At 48.8% G+C, this 20,571-nt stretch overlaps 4 protein-coding genes across 4 annotated transcripts; all 4 read right to left on the bottom strand.

Annotated features, from left to right (window-relative positions):
• Positions 1–774: 774 nt before the first annotated feature.
• LOC128708070 (vam6/Vps39-like protein) lies at positions 775–3,933 on the bottom strand. The gene is made up of 7 exons (XM_053803028.1): positions 3,864–3,933; positions 3,508–3,785; positions 3,235–3,438; positions 2,610–3,149; positions 1,622–2,529; positions 1,399–1,544; positions 775–1,331 (listed from the first exon to the last, which is right to left on the bottom strand). The coding sequence occupies exons 1-7, from the start codon at positions 3,931–3,933 to the stop codon at positions 775–777; spliced, it is 2,703 nt and encodes a 900-aa protein (XP_053659003.1).
• Positions 3,934–4,478: 545 nt separating this feature from the next.
• Positions 4,479–7,384, bottom strand: LOC128709924 (probable methylmalonate-semialdehyde dehydrogenase [acylating], mitochondrial). Its single transcript, XM_053804960.1, has 4 exons — positions 7,355–7,384; positions 5,971–6,174; positions 5,733–5,886; positions 4,479–5,656 (listed from the first exon to the last, which is right to left on the bottom strand). The coding sequence occupies exons 1-4, from the start codon at positions 7,382–7,384 to the stop codon at positions 4,479–4,481; spliced, it is 1,566 nt and encodes a 521-aa protein (XP_053660935.1).
• An 838-nt stretch (positions 7,385–8,222) lies between these two features.
• On the bottom strand, positions 8,223–8,728 carry LOC128719899 (glutaredoxin-related protein 5, mitochondrial). The gene is made up of 2 exons (XM_053813538.1): positions 8,458–8,728; positions 8,223–8,389 (listed from the first exon to the last, which is right to left on the bottom strand). The coding sequence occupies exons 1-2, from the start codon at positions 8,726–8,728 to the stop codon at positions 8,223–8,225; spliced, it is 438 nt and encodes a 145-aa protein (XP_053669513.1).
• An 874-nt stretch (positions 8,729–9,602) lies between these two features.
• On the bottom strand, positions 9,603–20,545 carry LOC128709513 (eukaryotic translation initiation factor 4 gamma 1). The gene is made up of 5 exons (XM_053804517.1): positions 20,126–20,545; positions 15,415–20,014; positions 13,891–15,372; positions 11,616–12,034; positions 9,603–9,893 (listed from the first exon to the last, which is right to left on the bottom strand). The coding sequence occupies exons 1-5, from the start codon at positions 20,543–20,545 to the stop codon at positions 9,603–9,605; spliced, it is 7,212 nt and encodes a 2,403-aa protein (XP_053660492.1).
• Between the last annotated feature and the right edge of the window lie 26 nt (positions 20,546–20,571).

The following is a 20,571-nucleotide window of genomic DNA, read 5'->3' on the forward strand; positions in this document are numbered from 1 at the left end:
TTATGCTACCGATCGGTTACATTACCGACTTTACTCTACTGGCCCACCAAAAGCTCCCACTCATTTAATTTAATGTCGCGAGCACAAATATTTACAGGCAATTGAATTGAGTACAACACTATCGACGAAATTAACTTTTATCCTATTATTCTCGATGACTCTAAATGGCCAGTTTCAGAGGAGCAAAGGAACAAAAATCGTTAGTTATCTGGTAAATTGTTAAAAATCCAAAAACTTTAACTCCTTTATACGCTGAAGGTTAAATTGACTGCAAGGTTGTTGTGTAGAGAGAGAAACCGATATTCGGAAGATGATGAAAATCGGTAAGATTCTTAAGAACATTTCATCTACTTTGGGTCAACGGTTGTGTATTGGTAGCGGCGCGAGTCTTCACACGACAGGACCGATTTAAAATTCAGAATTGGCAGGCCTTCGACCTATTGAGGTTGTTGGGACGATAAAGAAGAAGGAAGAAGGGGCAATGGTCAGCACTGACTAAATGTATGGGACGACTGTTCTAGGAATTGTATGATGAACTCTCCACTGTGTAACGAATTAGAGCTAACAGGCTCTCGTAGGCTAGTTATGTCATTAGAATGACACCGGACAACCTAGTTAGAATGAAAACGGACCGACAACGTAGCAGACCAAGTGGTTGCAGCGCCTGATAAGGAGTAAATATTTTATAGCGATTGAATATGACTTTATTGGCGTTAATATAGCAATACATTTCTAGCTTTGCTTATTTCATTTCATAAGCTCGCCTCAACCCGTTCAACTAAACATTCGATCTTGGCAGGAAAAGTGTACGATAACACCATCCGGCAGACGTACGAACGCGCTTTGGTTACTAAACTTTTTTTTACAAACGGCGCACACGCTCAAATCGGTCACCAGGAAGTGTTTCGATTCGCACAGCATCTTCTGCTCCATTATTTGCAAATGTTCCGCATAGTACAAACCCTTCAATACCTGGGCCCGCTGTTTCTTCTCGAGGTAGAACTTTAGCGAGTTCTCCAGAAAGTGCTTAATGCGCACCAATGGAATACTGTCCGGCAGGATCTGGAGCGCTGTGTAGGGGTTAATTTTTTCCGCATGTTTCTCGAGTATGTTTACGACCATATCGTGATCCGGTACGAGGCAGCGTGGATGCAGCGGAACGTCACTGTACGGAGGTGCAGTCGGCGGTGTGAGAATGATTTTCATCAGCGTCACGTACACGTCACAGTTGTGTGGATCGTTTACGTCATACACGTCGTCACAGTAAGCGAGTCCCTTCTCAAAATCGCCCAATATTTGCACAAAAATAGCCAACGCTTTCTCGTGCTTTCCTGCAAAGCGCAATAAGAAACAGTATTTACTTAAAGGGACAAACTTTCCTTTCCTTAAGTTCCTTACCTAATCGCCCTAAAATAATGGCACGCTCCTCGAACATGTCGGTGTACGGAAATTCGCCCAATACCTTTTCCGCATGGTAGTATTTAGACTTTTTGAGAAAAGTCAACAATTTACCCCGTATTTCCGTGAGTGTCCCTTGCTTTTGGCTGCAAACGAAACAAACAGTGCATTACATTTCGAACAGTAACTTCAACTCAAACAACCATGCTCAGTTCATACTAACGTGTCGCTTTCGATATCCTTATCATTCTTTAGCGTGATTAACTTTTCGCGATACTGCTGAATAAGAATGTTATGGAAAAGGGCTTTCTCTTCGTTCCACACGTTAATAATATGCTCCAGATAGCGGATTACCAGTGTCCGATGATCCTTGAGCAGATAGTCGAGCACTTCTGCTCGTGGGAGATTCTTCACCTCCGGCATTTCTTCGGTGAACACCTTCAGCCCATCGTCGGGATGGTTCTGCAACACCCAGCCGGAAAATTCAAAGATAAGCTGCTTGAAATCGGACCCTAGCTGCTGTAGATATTGCACCGTACGATCATGCCCATACAGTGGCGAACCGGGAACTTCCGCTTGCGTGTGTAGCAGCTGCAGGGCACGCTTGTGTTGACCCTTGGTTTGATAGAGAATAATCAGTTCAACGTACTTTTCGTGCTTTTTCAACACCCGTTCGGATTCTTCCAGATAGCAATGGTTCATCCTGAGCACGGGTGCGATCAACGAATCGTTTGTTAGCAGATAGCATTTCAACAGCGTTGTATCGATAATAGCAAGCAGCGCCGTCATATTTTTGTCCACCGGCCCATCCGCATTCGACTTACTGCCCAATACCCGCAAAGGAAACCGTTTATCAGTAAGATATTCGATCAAGGCGAGAATTGCATTTTCCAGTTCCTTCTCGTCCAGCACCGGTGCCGATTTGTCCGAGTACTGGCTCAGCTTGTTTTTGCCACTGTCCGGCAGAAGATCCGGAAACAAACGTATCACATCGATCGGATCGGTATCGAGCTTTCCAAACTGTTGCATCGACTCGCTGAAGTGTTTGTTCACGAACAAATTGTATGCGTGCCGGGTTCGTATTTCGTTTATCTTGGTCGCCTTAAATTCGGGACTTTCGTCGGATATTTGCTGCAAGAGTGAAATAGTACCAATTTACTCTCGATCTTGGTGTAATTGTTATGTGCGTTATTTCTTCTCCAAATACAAACCGTCAATTTTAAGGCCAACTGAAAATTCTCCTCTTGCAACAAGTGTTCTCTCTGCTTGGAAATATCTACAGCCTGAATGCACCACAAATGTGAAACCGAAGCCGCGTACAACAGTCCCTGTTTGCCGCGCACCAAAAACCTTGCCTTTTGCAGCTGTGGAATGCTTTGTATCAACGTACCCTTCTCCTGGACGTTATCGAACACGCGCACCTCGATAGCATCGTTTATCAGCCCAACGGCGTACGGTTCGTCCCACGCCAGACACTGGAACGGTTCACTCCAGATCAGTGACTTCAGGTTCATGGACCGTTTGTCCGCCTCAGACTTTACGGCCAACGCTTCCGTTGGTTTCACCGAGCCGGACATACTGTTCGGACCATCACGATCATCGAGCCGGTACTTTTCGGTGTAGATTGTGATCAAGAACTCATCCTTCACCACCGCAAACACACTGTCCTCGATCAGCGTGATGCACGGTTCGATGGTTTTGGACGAACTCGTGGGAAAGAGATCAACTTTGCGGGGCTGTGCTGCTGACATCTAGTAAAGATGAGTAAACACAGCAAATATGTATGAGCAAACCCTCTTCGTATCACCGCCTCCCAACAATATACCCATAACTTACATCATACAACACGTACTCCGTCTTGTACCCGACACAAATGAAGTTGTTGTTCCATGCCACCGTCTTCGGGACATCGTTTAAATCGATCTCACTATCAAGCGTGAGAAGTTGATCCTGTTTCCAGTAATAGCACTGCAGCTTTCGCTTCACGGCCACACACACGCGACAAACGATCTTAATTTCGCTCGTTAAAGATTTGGATCGCTAGAAGAGATTGAGTTACATTTTTGAACAGTGGATAACTGATTGTGGTGGATGACCCGCCTTACTCACCTTGATATCCAGCGCGAACACATTCGCTCCCTTTGTCCGCAGGGCAGAATGGATCAGCGGAAATCCGTGGCGGCTGAAATCGTTCACGTTCAGCAATCCGTCTGTCAGACTGAACATCAGCGTATATTCTGGAATGACCTCGATTTGGGTGATGGGTTTTTTGCTAAAGTTTTTATCGTACTGCAGCAACTGTAGATCGAGCTTATTTGTTTCCGCATTCGTCTCGAACGAGTACATCAGCAGGTGTCCCTGTCTCGTGCCGAGTATGAGTTTGTTATCTGTAAGCAGTTGAAAAGGGGCGTCAAGTGAGTCACTGGTACTAGTGGCGCAGGCCGTTTGCCTCGTTTACGTCTTACCAAAGCCCGCCATCGATTCAATTTGCACGGAGATTTTCTCCGGCGGATACACAATGTAAGCTTCATGCATATTTGCGATCGCGGAAGGTTGAATTCACACGAAAAAACTACAATTTGTCGGCCTCCCGGAAAATGGACACAATCAATCAGTTGTTGTTATTGTTTTGATACTGGCAAAGTGTCTGATTTGACAGCAGCATACAATGCAAGTTGCAACATTGCACACAACAGCGGAATTGCGTTCAAAATTTATGGAAACGCAACCCGGCATGCCAATAGATCATTCCTCAGACTCAGATAATTCGGCATTCCTCCACTGATTCTTTGTAGATACTGTCCGAGTACAAGGGGTTTGAACAGAAGATATGAAACGACGAGGAAAAAAACAAACCAAAAATATATACCCTCCTTCAGTATTATGAGCAAAGCATTATAGGCATCTTTATTCCACTAGTTTGATTTGTTTTATAAAAACTAACCATTTTAAATGCACTTTATCTGGAAGACGTTCGTTGTCGCTGTCGTTATCGGGCTCGGGGCATTGCGGTCCTTGCGTTGTGCCTTTTTGATGATAATAGCACACATAGCACAACCTACACGTAACACGCTTTACCTTTACTTCATCGTTGGCATGGCAACGGCTGCCTTGGTGTGGCTCACATCACCCTCGCGCCACAGCTGCGTGACGGTTTTCGTCTGCGTGTAGAACTTGATGCCTTGCTTGCCATAAAAGTGACAATCGCCCAGGAAACTGCCCCGACTGCCAGTGAACGAGAACATTGGCAGCGGAACCGGGATCGGTACGTTCACACCAACCTGTCCGACATCGATATCGTTCACGAACTTGCGCGCCGTTGCACCGTTTGTGGTGAAAATGGCCGTTCCATTGCCATACGGGTTGTCGTTGATCAGCTCGATTGCTTCATCGATCGTATCGACGGACAGACACACCAGCACCGGGCCAAAGATTTCCTCAGTGTAGCACTTCATGTTTGGCTTCGCGTCACTGATAATGGTCGGTCCGACAAAGTTACCCTTCGCGAAGGCGTCCACCTTAATATCCCGTCCGTCCAGCACTATCTTCGCACCTTCCTTCGCACCCGACTCTACCAACTCGTGAATGCGCTGTTTCGACTGTGGGGAAATGACCGGTCCGAGATCCGTACCGGGCACGTGACCCGCATTGACCTTCAGCTTGCGTGCGCGCTCCACCAGATCGGGAATCCAGTTCTTTGCCTCACCAACAAACACAGCCGTCGAGAGGGCCATGCAACGCTGTCCGGCCGCACCGAACGCAGCACCAGCCAGCTGATTGAGTGTGTTCTCCTTGTTCGCATCAGCCATAATGACGCCATGGTTCTTCGCACCCATATTACACTGCACGCGCTTACCGTTGCGACCCGCACGCTCATAAATGTACTTGCCCGCCTGGTCAGAACCAACGAACGAAACCGCGCGAATGTCGGGATTGTCGCAGACAAAGTTGACCGCATCATGGGCACCGTGAATCACATTTACAACACCGGGTGGACAGCCTGCCTCGTTTAGCATCTCCATCAGCAGCATCGTCGCTCCAGGGACGCGTTCCGAGGGCTTGATTATGCTCGTGTTACCGCACGTGATAGCGACAGGGAACATCCACAGCGGAATCATGGCTGGGAAGTTGAACGGGGCAATACCGGCCGTTACGCCCAACGGCAGTGTGTACGAGTAAGTGTCCATATCCTTCGCAATGTTTGGCACAGTTTCACCCATCTGCAGTGACGTGATGCTGCAGCAATGCTCCACAACCTCTGTGAACAGAACAGGGGGGAAATTTAGCCGTTGAAGTGCTACAAGCAAGTAATGGAAAGCAGTGTGATCACTTACGCAGTCCACGCAGAACGTCGCCCTCGGCATCGATCAGTGTCTTGCCCTGCTCCTTGGTGATGTTTTTGGCCAGCTCCGACATGTTGTTGCGGATAATGTGCTGCAGTTTGAACATAACCTGCTGTCTGCTCAGGATGGACGATTGGCGCCAGGTCTGTCGATACAGAAAATAAAATAAAAACCATGACGAGCTGTTGTGGCGAACGATACTATTGTACGAGGGAATTGCAATGCGTACCTTGAATGCCTTCTTGGAGGATTCCACGGCAGTTTGCATCTCGTCCTGAGTGCACTTGGGAACACGCGTTACCACCTCGTTCGTGGCAGGATCATGCAGATCGATCCAATCGTTCGTCTTCGACTCGACGAACTTGCCATCGATGAACATCTTCGTGGTCGGCACGGAGGCTGTACTGTAGCCACGTTGCAGTACATTGCGGCACTGTTTCAACAACGAATAAGAAATAACAGGATATATTAATAACAAGCTCTAAAGGTTCAGCTTCTTTGCTTCCTTTCAGAAATAAATCTTTATTGTTTCTAACCAAGCAGACCCATTGCATCTCCAAGAGGCAACCTCTGATCCGTTTGGTTTCTCTGATCCACTTTTAATTATGTGTCGCAAATTCGTGCTGTGCGGTCAACTTCATGCTATTTTTTATTTGTAATGTTGTTAGGCTGAGTTAAATAAAAACCTCTTCAAAGGGACCACATGAGGCCCGCTGAATTTAAGAAATAAAATAACAAATAGCACTACATTATGATATTTTCCACAATATTTAAAATTTAAATGTAACGATCGATACGATGGTCTGTGCGCATAAACAGAGTGTTTCGATTTAAAAGGGTGTTACATTTAAGTTGCAGACAACCCTTAAGGTTGTAAAGATCATTAGAATGACCCTGCTCGCTAGGGACATAAGGGATAACCAATTGAAATTCATTAGCAGGTCGAAAGCGATCGCAACTCGCGACCAACAAACGTTGGTGTGTTAGTTCAACCTTTATCGCGCATTTCTCGTCCGCTTCTTGCACACATACTGGATTGCATATCACCTTCAGCAAAATTCTACGTCACCAAGTTCGAAATGTGGTCCGCCTTCCTCCGAAACTTGTACTAAATAAGCACGATTTCTGGTTACGTCTACACCATGTGATGATGCGTAGGTACCATAAACCTCCCTCTTCTCGATATCATACGATATATACATATGTATATATCAGTGCTGATAATGAAGCCTTTATTAAGAAGCCGACTCAAAACATCCCAGCAAGAGTTGACGGACTGAGAACGAGGCATGCAGGCAAGCAAATGGGGTATGTCTACTGTTGGCAGTACAAGTCGTACGACGTTACTTTGTATCTCTCGCAATGGCGTAGTAAGCAAACACGTGGGTCAATAATCGCCGAAAACCCTCGGGGTACGTAGGTAATGGGACCGATTGACCTTGAAAATCTTGCTCCTATAAATACAATTATTAATAGACGAGCAATTCGTACCAATCTTTGTGTTACGCAATCGATACTAAACAAGCACGCGTTGGTCAATCGACGTAGCCAGTGGCTGCTGGATAACACACAAAACGCTGCGTGGAAAAGTGCCAAAATACAGTTTCGCTTACCTCGTTAGCAACAAGTCGCAGAAGAGCCATTTTGCTAAAAACAGACACACCTCTCAGGTTCCACTCGGTTCCACAATTATCAGCGACAACGACGACGGAGCTTTAGTCGGCGCACTGTCCCGCACAAACGTTCTATCGGGTCACCGGATCTAAAATAACTGAATCGAAGCCCGAACGGATAATGCGACGGTTGCAAGAAAACACACCAGTGACAGACCCCCGAGTTTTAATGAACTTGAATTTGTTGCTATAGCGCGTGTGTTTGTATGTCGAACAACATCATCAGCAACAGCGTACTCCCGCTCGGGACACAGCGGCCGGCATCGACAGATCGCGACCGCGATGATTTACGCACACAGCCACACACTTAAACAGCACGTTGTGAATACATACATTGTTTTAACAATTTACGCGAGCTGTCGCGCACACAGACAAAACTTAGTTCGTTCGTATAAGCGGTTGCCGTGCGATTCGGCAATGGCAATCTCACACACTACGGCGCTATTCCGCGGATTGCGGCCTGTACTTCCTTGATAAGCTGCAATATAAACGCTGCTCTACGTCACGCAATGCTTAGATTCAGCATGACATGTTTAGAAATGGGTGCAAAAAGAAAAAACAACGTACTACGATCAGGCGGTTATCGCAAGCCAACGCGTTGGTACAGCTACATTTCTACCTGATATGCAATCACGGTTGAAAGTGAAATTAACCAACAAAAAGGGGTCACATTGTTGCTTCTTATATAGACATTACTTCCCAATTTCACTTGCCGAAGATTAGGGGTGCCAGTAGCTATTGCTCTCAAGACGATTTGTTTTATTGCCGCACGATCCCAACACACATCGTTATTATTCTACGTTACGTTCTACTTCTCGGCCTCCTTCGCCAAAGCACTCTCTATGCCAGCCTTTTTCAACTCGTCGATTAGCTCGCCGTTCTGGTGCATTTGCAGCAGGATGTCGCATCCGCCCACGAACTCTCCGTTGATGAAAACTTGCGGAATAGTGGGCCAGTTCGAAAAGTCCTTGATGCCTGTAAATAAGGAGTAGTTTACATCGGTTACCTCGGAGTTCAATAACTACTGACAACAACTACGTTACCTTGCCGGAGCGCTTCATTTTGCAGCACGTCATGACTGTCGTATTTAACCGAATGCATCCGCAAAATCTGTACCACTGCATTGCTGAATCCGCATCTCGGTGCATCCGGGTTGCCTTTCATGAAAATCACCACTTTGTTGTTGTTCACTAGTTTCTCTATTTCTTTCCCTTCTAACGCCGGTGTACTGAAGCTCCTTGCCGCCGCCTGTATAAGACCGGCACCATTGTATTTCAACAGATTTTGTGCGAAATTTCGCGTTAGGACGTTCATTTCGTGTTGTTTTGGCTGGTTGTTTGTTATCTAACACCAAGGTAGCTATAGCGCGCCTGTTATGAAGCACCTTGGTCGAACTGTCAAACAGCTGCTGTCGAAACGGGCGTCTCGATTATCCGGGCTCCCGGCTGAACGAGCGCTTGGTAGGGTAGCGGAAAAAAAGCACAAAAAGAAAGATTGACACACGCAGTTTAGGTGCATCTTTGTCAGCCGTTTTCGTAGTTCATTTTCAGCGCAAAAAGTTTTCAATGACGATGGAAAATCAGGAAGAAATATTGATGCTGCTGGAGCGTTTCACCAAATCGAAACAGAAGGACATCCCGCGGGAACTCGAGGACTATCTGAACTTTGTCGCTCGCACGGGCGATACGCTGTACCGCTGGGTGCTAGTGAAGCCGCTTTTCCGGGAAAAGCTGGTCAATGTAATTACTGACTTTCATCACAGCACACCCAGCATTACAGGTAAATGCCTAATGGCAAATGGCACTGCGTTTCAATATGTAACCCATCCCGTACTGTGTCTCCATTTTCATGATCGCACAGACATTCCCCAATGTCCCAACGTGGATCCGTTCAACTTCGAAAGGATGAAGCGGGCGCTGCTAGACCGGTTGGATTCGTTCAATTCGGCTCCCTTCACGGTGCAACGCATCTGCGAGCTGCTTACGGAACCGCGCAAACAGTACACACGTATTGATAAGTTCATGCGAGCGGTGGAAAAGAATATTTTGGGTAAGTTGTGGCCGAGACCGATGTCATACTACGAACGAAAAGCGGAGTACACCGCAAACCCAGTCGTTAGCAAAAAAGAAAGCAAAATGGACTACTTTATTTCTGTACAAGTGACAAGTTGCAACCGTGGTTACGTTGTTCAGTCCTCGAACTGAGCTGCAATCATGTGTAGCTGCTGTCGGATGACTTTGCCGGCCGCGTTGCGTGGAATTTCTTTGACGAATATTACACCACCGGCCAGCTGTTTGTATTTGACGACTCGCTCCTTCACGTGGTCCTGTACCTCCTTCTCATTCAGGTCGGTACCCGGCTTAACGACGACAAAGGCACGCGGAAGTTCACCTGCCGTTTCATCCGGCACACCAGCAACCGCCACGTCGCTAACTTCCGGTAGCTCGAGAATAATATTTTCTAGCTCCGTTGGAGATACCTGTTCGTGGGAAGAGTAGGGAATCATGGTCATCATCTTGTGCAGGCGGATCGGGATTCTCATTTGCATTATCTCATATGAAACAAATTGTTATCCTTTGCAGTGGTAAGCACGCAGGAACCGGGTCGCCGTCGGAGTGATAGCGAGAATGGCGATTCGCTCGATTCTATCGTAAACGGTGATCTGGAAGTGAATGTTGATATCGAAATGGACAACGAGCAGTTCCATCTAGAAGCGGACGCACTGCTGCCGGACTCGAGTGATCCAGTCAGCTCGCTGCACAGCTCTCTCGCGGACGTTGGCTCTTCGCAGCGCGCCGACGAAGGCAATGAACTGAACGGTGGACGAGTTGTTGGCGCCTTCATGAACAACGATGCCGGAAATCTAATCGCTAAGGGTGGATTGAACTCCGATGGACATCAGGGTGTTATTGATACGAATGAAAATGCCACGGATGGAGATATAGCTGCACCGCTGCTGGAAGCTTCTCTTGAATCATCGTCCACTACGACAGACACAACTGAACCGTCCGGAAAGGATGATGATATTGAGAAAAAATCCCTGCAAGCGGCAACGCCTAGCGATGAGGAAGTTGCTAATACGGACACACCCACACAAACGGATCGGGAAGAAGACATCACTACCGCCCGGGCCGCTTTAGAAGAGCCAGATAAACCACACGAAGATTCAGCAGAGCTCGAAGCAAAAGAAAGCGTGGAAAAAGCAAAGAAAGTAGATGAAATTAAATCTCAGCCAAGTTCAACTGTTGACAAAGATGAGAAGGACACCTCCGCTCAGGAAAACGATGAGCCGAAAGCTAAAATGGTGAAGTACGACGAAGATCCGCTTCCGGCCACAACGATCTCATGCACCAGCGTTATCAAGGCAGATGTTCATGCTTCCGATGACGGCGATTCATTATCGATACAGCCGGAAAGTACACGAGCGGTTGAGGAAAAAGCTGCAGCATCAAGCCCTGCGAAATCAACGTTTGCTGCGGACGAAACGTTCAAGGACAACGTCACCATTGAAAGCAGTTCCATCGTTTCGGTGGAACAAACACTCTCAGCTAGTGGTGATGGGGAATCAGAGAGCGTTATCCCAAAGGAAAGTGGTGCAACCGATGACGATGATCGTAAAGAACATTCCAAGAGTGGTGAGGCTGAGCCGACGGAACCATCCCCAAGTACCGTTTCTGAGCCAATAGTGGAGATTCCTCAGGAAATAGATGCAACCGAACATACTTCCACAAATGCAGCCGAGATGGAAGCATCCTGCGTAGAACCGACGATACAGGTTGCAGCAGGTGACCGTACGACTACACAGGAACTAGAGATGGAACTGGCAACGGTAACTGCTGTGGCTGCCGCATCGGCAGCTACACCTTCGGAGATTGTGGTAGAAGAGGTAGATATGACTGGCGAACCGGCAGCAACGGAAATGACAGAGGTTGACACAAAAGCGGACGACAATGTGATGGACATTGACGAATCAAGCGTTGAGATGATGGATCAGTAGATTTTACGGCGATCAGACCTTCAGACCGCGTTTCTGTATCATCGGGAACAATCCGCTCTCGTTTTGGCGCGCTCGGATGTGCACCGCGGCTGAGGCGAGACTGGTGCTGTCTGCCCGTCTGTTGTATTAATGCTAATATTAATGGATCGATTTTTTAACGGATAAATAAACTAAAACACCACTAGACGCTTATCGCTCGCTTACCTGGTTTCCTTTCACCTTAATCAACTCCTTCGTCCGATCGACGATGAAAAAGAATCCTTCCTTATCGTAATAGGCGACATCTCCGGTACGTAGGAAACCGTTCTCAACCAACGTTTCTTTGGTGGCGGTTTCATTGTTCAAATAGCCCTTCATAATTTGTGGCCCACGGAGGTACAACTCTCCGGTCTGATGCGGCCCAAGATTGCTACCATCCGTGAGTGATACGATCTTTGCTTCTGTGTTGGGATACAGCTGACCACACGTGCCGACCTTCGACTGATCGTAACGATGTGGCGTACAGAGTGTAACCGGTGAACTTTCCGTCATGCCATAGCCCTGCGCGATATCAACGTCTCGTCCAACCTTGGTACGGAACTTCTCTTGCAGCTGCAACGAGGCCGGTGCAGCACCGACCAGCACTGATTCCACACACGATAGAAGGTCGGGAGTTACCTTTGGATGTGTGGCAAGGAAGAGCAGTAACGATGGTACCACGAACAGAAACTGGGGTCGGAACTCCGCTAGACATTGGATGTAATCGTCCGGGATGAATCTACAGGGTGTATGATAAGTTCATGAATTGGAGAAGGTCTTCCTTCAAACCATTACCAAAGGGGCGCAAAATTCGATCAGCATCGAATGATGTCTTGATGGAAAACATGAATGTCTTATAATTATGTGCATTTTCGTTTAATAATGTACCATTACTAATGAAACGGTTGCCTCTCCAGCTTACACCCTTCACAAACGGTTTAATCGCTTGGAGGTCACTTGATAAGCAATTGTTTCTAGTAGTTAATCTGTGAAGGTCTGTGTGTACTGTTGAATTTCAATGTTGAGAATAGATTCAAAGATTGTGACCATACGGTCGTCTTCTAAGAAAATGTTAGACCATTCTATTATCAAAAGTGGTGATCACAAAGTACGATCACCGACATCGGCTTCAGTATTTCAGCATGCCCGAACAAAACCTTCATGGGCAGAATGCTACACTTCTAAATTGGTGAACCATCACAAGCAGCGAATGAATAACATTTTGATCCCCACAGGTATAAATGCAACCACGAACATGTTTTTCCTTTGTGTCTCGGCGTCAAATTGCGAAACAACTCAAAAATGTTTGTTGTAGGCACACGTGGCCCAGAACTATTACGGATATCCCAACACCTCTCCACACCCACACGTTCGCGTAGCATTTACAGTGCCAGTAACAAAAGATGAGATGGTTTTTTTTTGTGTGGTTCACCAGATACTTTATTCGATAATTATTTATAAATATATATATTTATGCATGTAAATAAATGTTGATCTTAACGGTATCCATATTTATTAATTATAGTTTATGGTTTAAATCATTACTTGTGTGTTTATGCAATTTGAGAGGGTGTGTCTTGTCTTCTTTGTTTGCTTGCTGATGATCTGCTCCGTGTATGCGTGGTGTGTGTGTGTGTGTGTGGGTGTGCTTGTGTGCGCCTACATATCTCCATAGAGATGGCGCTAAAGAGGATTCGCAGGATCCTAGTATGCGCGTGTATGCTCGCGAGGAGAGACCGCATCGTAACAGACTAATTCGTAGTACATATTGTTTGCAGCATAAACAATATGTTTTGCACCAGCAGCATCATTTTATCGATCATTCATCAAGCGAGCACAGTGTCCGATCGATGGGAGAAAACGCCGAGAGGATTTCGATTGTTTGTTTGCAGCAGCTATGTTGTTAAACCCATCTCACATTTCCTATCCACCTCTCTCAACACCGGCGTAGGCACCGCACGACACACGCACGCACGCACACAACAAAAAAGAGCACACCTCATGGGATCTACTACTTGTACACTAAACACTGTTTGCATTCGTTTCTGCTTGCGATTCTTGTTTGTTTTACTATGCGCAAAAACATTTCACCAATTTTCACCTTCCGTGCGCCCTTTTCTTGCCCTCACTCCCCTCCTAGCTCTCCTACCTATGGGAGGGGGAGGGGAGGTACTATAATCGAATATGTACTTGATAGTAATAGTAGTTGTTGGGTACTGTGTGTTTGGGTTTTGGGTGTATTTTGTGTGTGTGTGTGTTTCTTCTGTATTGTATAAAAAGACGAATCGTACCTCATCATCACGGATCGCAAGTAGAGGGACACACAGAACCAAAATCAAAGCGAAGTGGCCAGAAATATCCATTTCATCCCTTCGGCCACCCTCATCATTCGCTCCCGCTATCGATTATTCCCTCACCAGAACTTAATTAGTTTCATTGCTATCGCTTGCTATTTCCTCACCGTCGCTGTCGGCTTCACACAAACCCACGAAGAATTGTTTGGTCAATTGAATACAGACGCCCCGGCCTTCCTGCTCGTGGTCGTTTTTCTCCACTAGCCAAAGCTTGAAACCGTCCAGGATAACACCCAGCTCGTGCAGCTGGACGAAGATCATGTTCAGCATGTTCGGCGGATGCTGCAGCTCTACCATCAGCAGTTGGATCGCGAACAGGGCCTCCAGCTCGCGCTCAGCCTTCCCGCAGAGGTATCGTTGCAGCAGCATGTGCCACTGTTTCAGCTTTAAAGGGTCGAACTTCATGTTGTTGATGCAGTGCTCGAACACGACCCTCGTGAGTGTGCGGATGACCTCGATCGAGTCGACCTGCTCTTCGGTGACATACGCGTCAATAAATTTGAAGATTTCCTCGTTCGGTGCATTGTTCTTCATTAGTCGCCGAATGTTCGGCCCCAGCGAGTTCAGATGGCCAAGCTTGGCATCGGCCAAAGGTTGCTTGACCGCCGACTTCTCATTGGAAGAATTGATAGATTCCCTAAAATCGAGCGGATCCTCTGCCCACAGCTTTGTGGTCGATTCTTCACCGTGGATTTCTTTATATCTCTTTTGGATTGCCGACAGCAATAGCCATGGGTACTCAGTCTCGTGTTTGAAAAAGCCTTGAAACAGCTGCCGCACATCCTGCAGCGTGAAAAGCCCCTGGTGGAGTAGAGGTATGAAAAATTCTGCCAGATATTCCCACAGCAGGGGCACATCGAGCAACAGGCCTTCAACATCCTGCAGCAAATCCTTGAAAATGTGTTGGAATTCCGTACGATCGATCTTCTTATATCGCAGTATATGCGCAACGTGTTCCGCTCCCGCATTACGTTTTCGTGTGCTATCGATAGTCTTATTCACGAGCTGCTTCGCCACGGTGTAGAAATAGCTAGGCGAGCTTCGGCTCACCACTATTTTGCCAGCCAGTTCCTCTATCTGACTTACCCATTGCTCGCCGAACGCTTCGTTACTTTCAGCATTGCAAAGTCCTCCCTCACTGCCTGTAGGCGTCGCTGGCGCAGGTCCCGTCGATGACGATGACGACGATGGTGCTGGAGGCATTTGCAGCTGCTGATAAAATTGCCCCGAAGTGGAGGAAGATTGTCCCATTCGATTCATTCGCGGTGGTTGCTGCAACTGGTTGTTGGAACCTCTGTTTTGCATCGGTGGACCCATCTTGTTTCTTTCCCATTCGCGATCCATACCACCACCACCGGAAGAAGAGGAAGGCTCCCGAGATGATCGGGCATAGCGATCCTCGTTTTGACTGCTACTGCTACCGTACCGTCCATAGCGATCCCGTTCGGCTGTTTTTACATGGTACGGTTCCTTATTGGAACCACGGTCTCGGTCTCGGTCGCGATCCCGGTCCCGGTCCCGGTCCCGGTCACGATCACGATCACGATCCCTTTCTCGATCACGGTCTCGTTCGCGGTCCCGGTCGCGATCTCGATCGCGGTTACGGTCGTGATCTCGATCACGCTCATTACTGTCGCGATCCGCTAGCGCGCTCGATGATGGCGTCGTGCATTCTTCGTTAAACAGCTCGGTGTACATGTTGGTTTTCCACTGCTGGTAGTTGGACGCCCTGCCCAGCTGCGTTGTATCAACGTTCACTGTCACTGGCAGCTTCTTTGGATCTATAGCGAACGGACGATTACTACTACGGTTGTTGGAGACGGACAGGAATCCTTCTTCGTCCTTCTGCAATCGTCTATTGGTGGAACCGCCACTACCACCACCGCTACTGCCTCGTCCAAAGCTACCCTGGTTGTAGCCCGAGGCACCACTGCCACTGGATGACTTTCCGTACAACGCTCCACCTCCGCTTCGGGAAGCTCCTCCGGGACGTCCCGCATTACTGCCACCACCACCACCGGAGAATCCGCCACCGCTGTCTTTGGTCGGCATGAAGTTCAGCATGTTGATACGGTTCTGCTCCGATTCTGCCTCTCGGGCAATCTGAGAGATCGTTTTCGGGTTGAGCTCCTGGCGACGCGGTACCCAATTGTTTTTGCGCAGATCAATCACGTCCTGGATCATAAAGCGAATCCGGCTGCTAATCTTGAACTTTTCGAACTGCTTAACGATGTCCTCCAGCTTTTTGAAGTAACCTTCCAGCGGGGGTTTACGTGTCTTCTGATCCTTATCATCGAGCATCTTGGATTCTTGTGCCTGCTCCAGCTTTGCACCAACCGTTGTCAACAGTTTGCACAGACACTCCATCGACGCTTCGTAATACTCCTCGGGCTTCGTGGGCAGCAGAGTATCGAAACATGTCAACATGATCTTGTTATGCAGTAGCCCCTCCCTGTACAGCTCGCCAATGAACCGCACCATACCTACAGCTCTCCGCCGCACCTTCAATTCGTCCTCCTCGAGCTGTTCGTTCAACTCCTCGAACTCTTCCTTAGTCAAGTTTTTGCTATTCTCCAGTTTCGTCCGACGCTCACGCACGGCAGTCGCTTGATCTTTGCGCCGCTCCATGAACTCTTTTTCGCACTGCTTTAAAATGTTCGGAAGGAAGGACTTATCGTTCGACACGACGCCTATCGAACCGATTTCGCGGCACATCTTTGCGTAAGCCTCGGAAAAGTTCGGCTCCGAGATAGCTTTCTCGAACACAAGCTTAATGCACCCATCGAACTGTTCCGTCGTCTTAATGGAAAGCTTCTTTACCTGCTCCACCAGCTTGGTAAAGTTTTCCGGCGTCAATTTGTTTAGGATGCTACGCATGTTTCGCAACAGTTTCTCCGTTTCGTCCTGTTCGGTGTTATCGTTTTTCATTAGCTGACTCGGCTTCCAGGCGTTAGCGCTTGAGTTTAGCTTCACCTCCTCGTTCAGCTGCAGGTTCAGCTTGATGATCTTCGATCCGGTCTTGCTCAAGCCCTGCTGCGAATGTTTATTCGGCTGCGCACCGCCACCGGACTGGTTGCCTCCCCCACCCGCATTTCCTTGCTGCGATGAACGTTTCGCCACGTACGGTGGCCGCACCGGGTTGTGGTGCATCATGCCACCGCCGCTCTTCATAAAGTTCGGTAGCAGCAAATATTCATTGCCCTTGATATTGCTACTATATGCATTGCCGCCACCTCCTCCTCCATAGTTCGTTCGCACGAGCAGGTTCTCCAGGTTGCTCGGCAAGTTGGGTGGCTTCTCGTTGGCCGGAGGGATATTTTTCAACATCATCAGCTGTTCGCGCGAATACTTTTTCTTACCGGTCGGATTCTCGGGACTCCACTGATCCGGATCGTACATGACCAGTGTTATTGACTTACTTTTCTTTACCACCGGCACCGGTGGTGCCACGTTGCCGGTGTTTGGACCAACCTGTTTCGCCTTCGATTGCCCACCACCTGCTGGTGGCAGTGCCGTTGTCGTTGTTGTGATCGTCGCCATCCCCGTCGCCGTCGTTCGGGACGATTCTTCCTGCTTACCCTCATCGGCTGCAGTTACCGATGGGACAAGTTTCGCCTCAGCATCAGATGCAACTGACGGATGCTCTGTAACTACGTTACGGTTATCGTCCAAACTACCGCTGGCAGCATTGATCGTGGGCGCTGCCACACTGTTGGACGTGACCACATCACTACTATTACTGCTGCTTTGAGCGTTCATGCTACGGTCGTTTGGGACGATTTTATCAGTCTCGCCGCCTTGGTGCTGTTCCTTTTTCTGCTGTTCGCGATCCTCGCTGGTTGCCTTCGGCATCATACCGGTCGCTTTTACATTATCAACCGACGGCGTGGCTCCCTTGCCGTCGACGTCTACCGAGCTTAAGTGTCTGGTGTAATCCACATTGTTATTATTAATATAATCATTATCTAGATGCTTAACGCTAGGTTCCTTATTTAAAAAGTTCACTTGCTGTATAGCAGCAGTGGAGGGCGCTTCGGCCGCCGGTTCCGCACTCATATTGTTGGCAGTTGTAGCAATCGCATCGGGCATTATCGCAGCTGCCCGATCTGTCTCGTCCGAGGCAACACCAGCGTCAGCACCAACACCAACAGCATGGATATGTTCTGCCTCATCCATTTGGCCATCGGCCGCCGCCACCTGTTCCGCTATATTGGCGCCCTGCTGCGACGCCAACATCTTTTCATCCTGGACAATGTTCAAATTCGCTACGCTTTCAACGAGCTGATCAGCGGTATCATCAGTATGCTGATCGCTAACAATTTCGATGGCATTGTTTTCACTCGACCGCTGTTGAGGCACGTTCGCATTCTGGGTGTCTTCTTGTTCCGCCGTGTCCATAGCACGCTCTTCCAATTTACTCGCCGGCTTTTTGACAACTGCTGAACCGTCGGAATCTCTTCTTTCCGCCGATTCTGAGGTACTCTCAGCGGGCACGCTGTTGATACTGCCACTGTTACCAGTTTCCACCGTAGCGACAGCAATTGAGGAAGGAACAGCCGGTGGAGGAGCTTGCAGTAAGCCGCTCGTGGTGGTGTTGCTGTTGCTGTTACCGGTATAAACGAATGGTTCGGCATCCGATGATAGGTTCGATTCGGTGACGGATTTTTCCGATATCGTACGGAATCGTCGATCGTTGGGTGCAACAGCGGTACCGATCGATGGAGGTGGCTCTGTCATGTAGTTGGCCCCGACTACCTGATTGTGATGATGATGAAGATGGTGCGAATGCTGCTGCACAACGATCGTCGCTGCACTGTGCTGCGGTGGTGGAAGTGCACCAGTAGCCATCATGTCACTTTCCACAATCACGGCACCAGAGTGGTTGGAAGGAACCGAAGCGGCTGCTGCTGCCGCTGCCTGTGCATTAACATGTGCCTGAGCATGTGCTGCTGCCGCTGCTGCTGCTTGGGCGACGGCCACAGCTTGCTGGGACTGTTGTATTACATATGAATGCTGCTGCTGTTGCTGCTGATGTTGATGCTGGTGTTGCAGATGCTGTTGATGATGCCGCTGATGTTGATGATGGTGCTGCTGTTGCTGCTGGTGGTGATGATGCATCTGTGGGTGTTGTTGCTGATGCTGCTGGTGCTGTTGTTGCTGCTGTTGCGAATGATGGTAATGATGGATCTGTTGCTGTTGCTTCGCGTGCGGATGTTGCTGCTGCTGCTGCGAATGGTACATTGTTCCATCAGGGATTTGCTTCTTCTTTTTAATGTACGAGTTGGGTATCTCTACCGAGGGCCCGTCGGACATAGCGGACACGACGGGTGTACCCGTGACCGTCGTCATGTCATTTGCCAGATGCGGCGGTAAATGAGGCGGAGGGTGCGAATGATTCATCATCTTTAGTCCCCCGCTGACGTACATATCATGTGGGTGTGCCGGACCTGGCGGCAGCTGTCCTCCCGGAACGACAGCTTGCTGCTGCTGCTGCGGTGGCGGTGGAACCTGCTGCTGGTGGTTTGGAACACGGCCTAGATCATGTCCTGCTAAAAGCATCTGAGGTGGCGGTTGATGATGATGATGTTGCTGCGGGGGCATTTGACTCACCAACGGCGGAGGAACCACCATGTCTTGGCCCGATTGTTGTGGCGGATAGTCTGAATAATCCTGCGAATCTCCCATGTGCGATGCCGTAGTGACGGGCTGTGCTACCGGCGCCGTTGGTCCCGGTGTTCCGGCAGAAGAAACTGCGGCCGGAGCAGCAGTAGCAGAGACAGAACTTCCACCCCCGGAGGCACCACCACTCGAACTCGTATCGTTGAACATGTTTTCTAAAATATCCTCATTGGTGCTGGGATCGATGATACGAAGAGCATGCTTACGCTTTTCTCGCTTTGCTGGTTGCTTGGTCGGTTCGTTGGGCCCACCGGGACCGATACCCACGATACCTACACCCACACCACCCCCGGCGCCTTGTTGCATATGGGGTGGCGGAGCGGCAATTAGATTCGACATCTGCGAATAGGAAGTATGCGGTTGCGATGAAACGACTGCCACTTGGCCCGCCGTTCCTGCTTGCGGATGTTGCTCCAAAGGCGCCACATGCGGGGCGGCTACTTGTTGCGGAGCTTGCGGTGGATGCATATGCTGCATCATTTCGTGTGTCACCTGCATCGGTGACGGCTGCTGATTCGAGTGAGCATGCTGATGCAGCGGCACTTGCGAGATCTATTGAGGAAAGAAGCATACGTCGTTAGCGACGGCAAAGAACGCGAGAGATTTCGAAGTAGTTTGCGCTAGATCACTAAACTGCGCTGCGTTACGCTTGCACATACTTACATTTACTAAATTGTTTTCTCCTCCCTGTTGACGGCGACCTCCGGCCGCCTGTGGGTACAGCATGTACGGTGGATACAGCACTTGCAAATTGCTCATATTTCCCCATGGACCCGGTATTCGAGGCACCGGCTGTACCATGCTGAAGGTCATTTGCATCTGGGGGTACGGGATCTGCATCGCACCCCGTGGCCGCGCAGATTGACCTCCGCCCGTACCACGAAACACGGGTTGCGGCGTGTAGAGCGCATTTTGCTGTTGTTGATTCATCATCGCTGCTTGCTGCGATGTGAGTTTCATATCCGCCTGCTGCTGCTGCTGCTGCTGTTGTTGTTGCTGCTGCTGCTGCTGGGACGTGGGGGTCCCCGATGCCATGTTACGTATGACCGTACCGGGTGGCAACGGCCCTCCTCCGCTTTGCATTTTGTATTTACGAACGTCACACCAGA

This window comes from Anopheles marshallii, chromosome 2 (assembly GCF_943734725.1).
Source record: "Anopheles marshallii chromosome 2, idAnoMarsDA_429_01, whole genome shotgun sequence".
Taxonomy (NCBI): domain Eukaryota; kingdom Metazoa; phylum Arthropoda; class Insecta; order Diptera; family Culicidae; genus Anopheles; species Anopheles marshallii.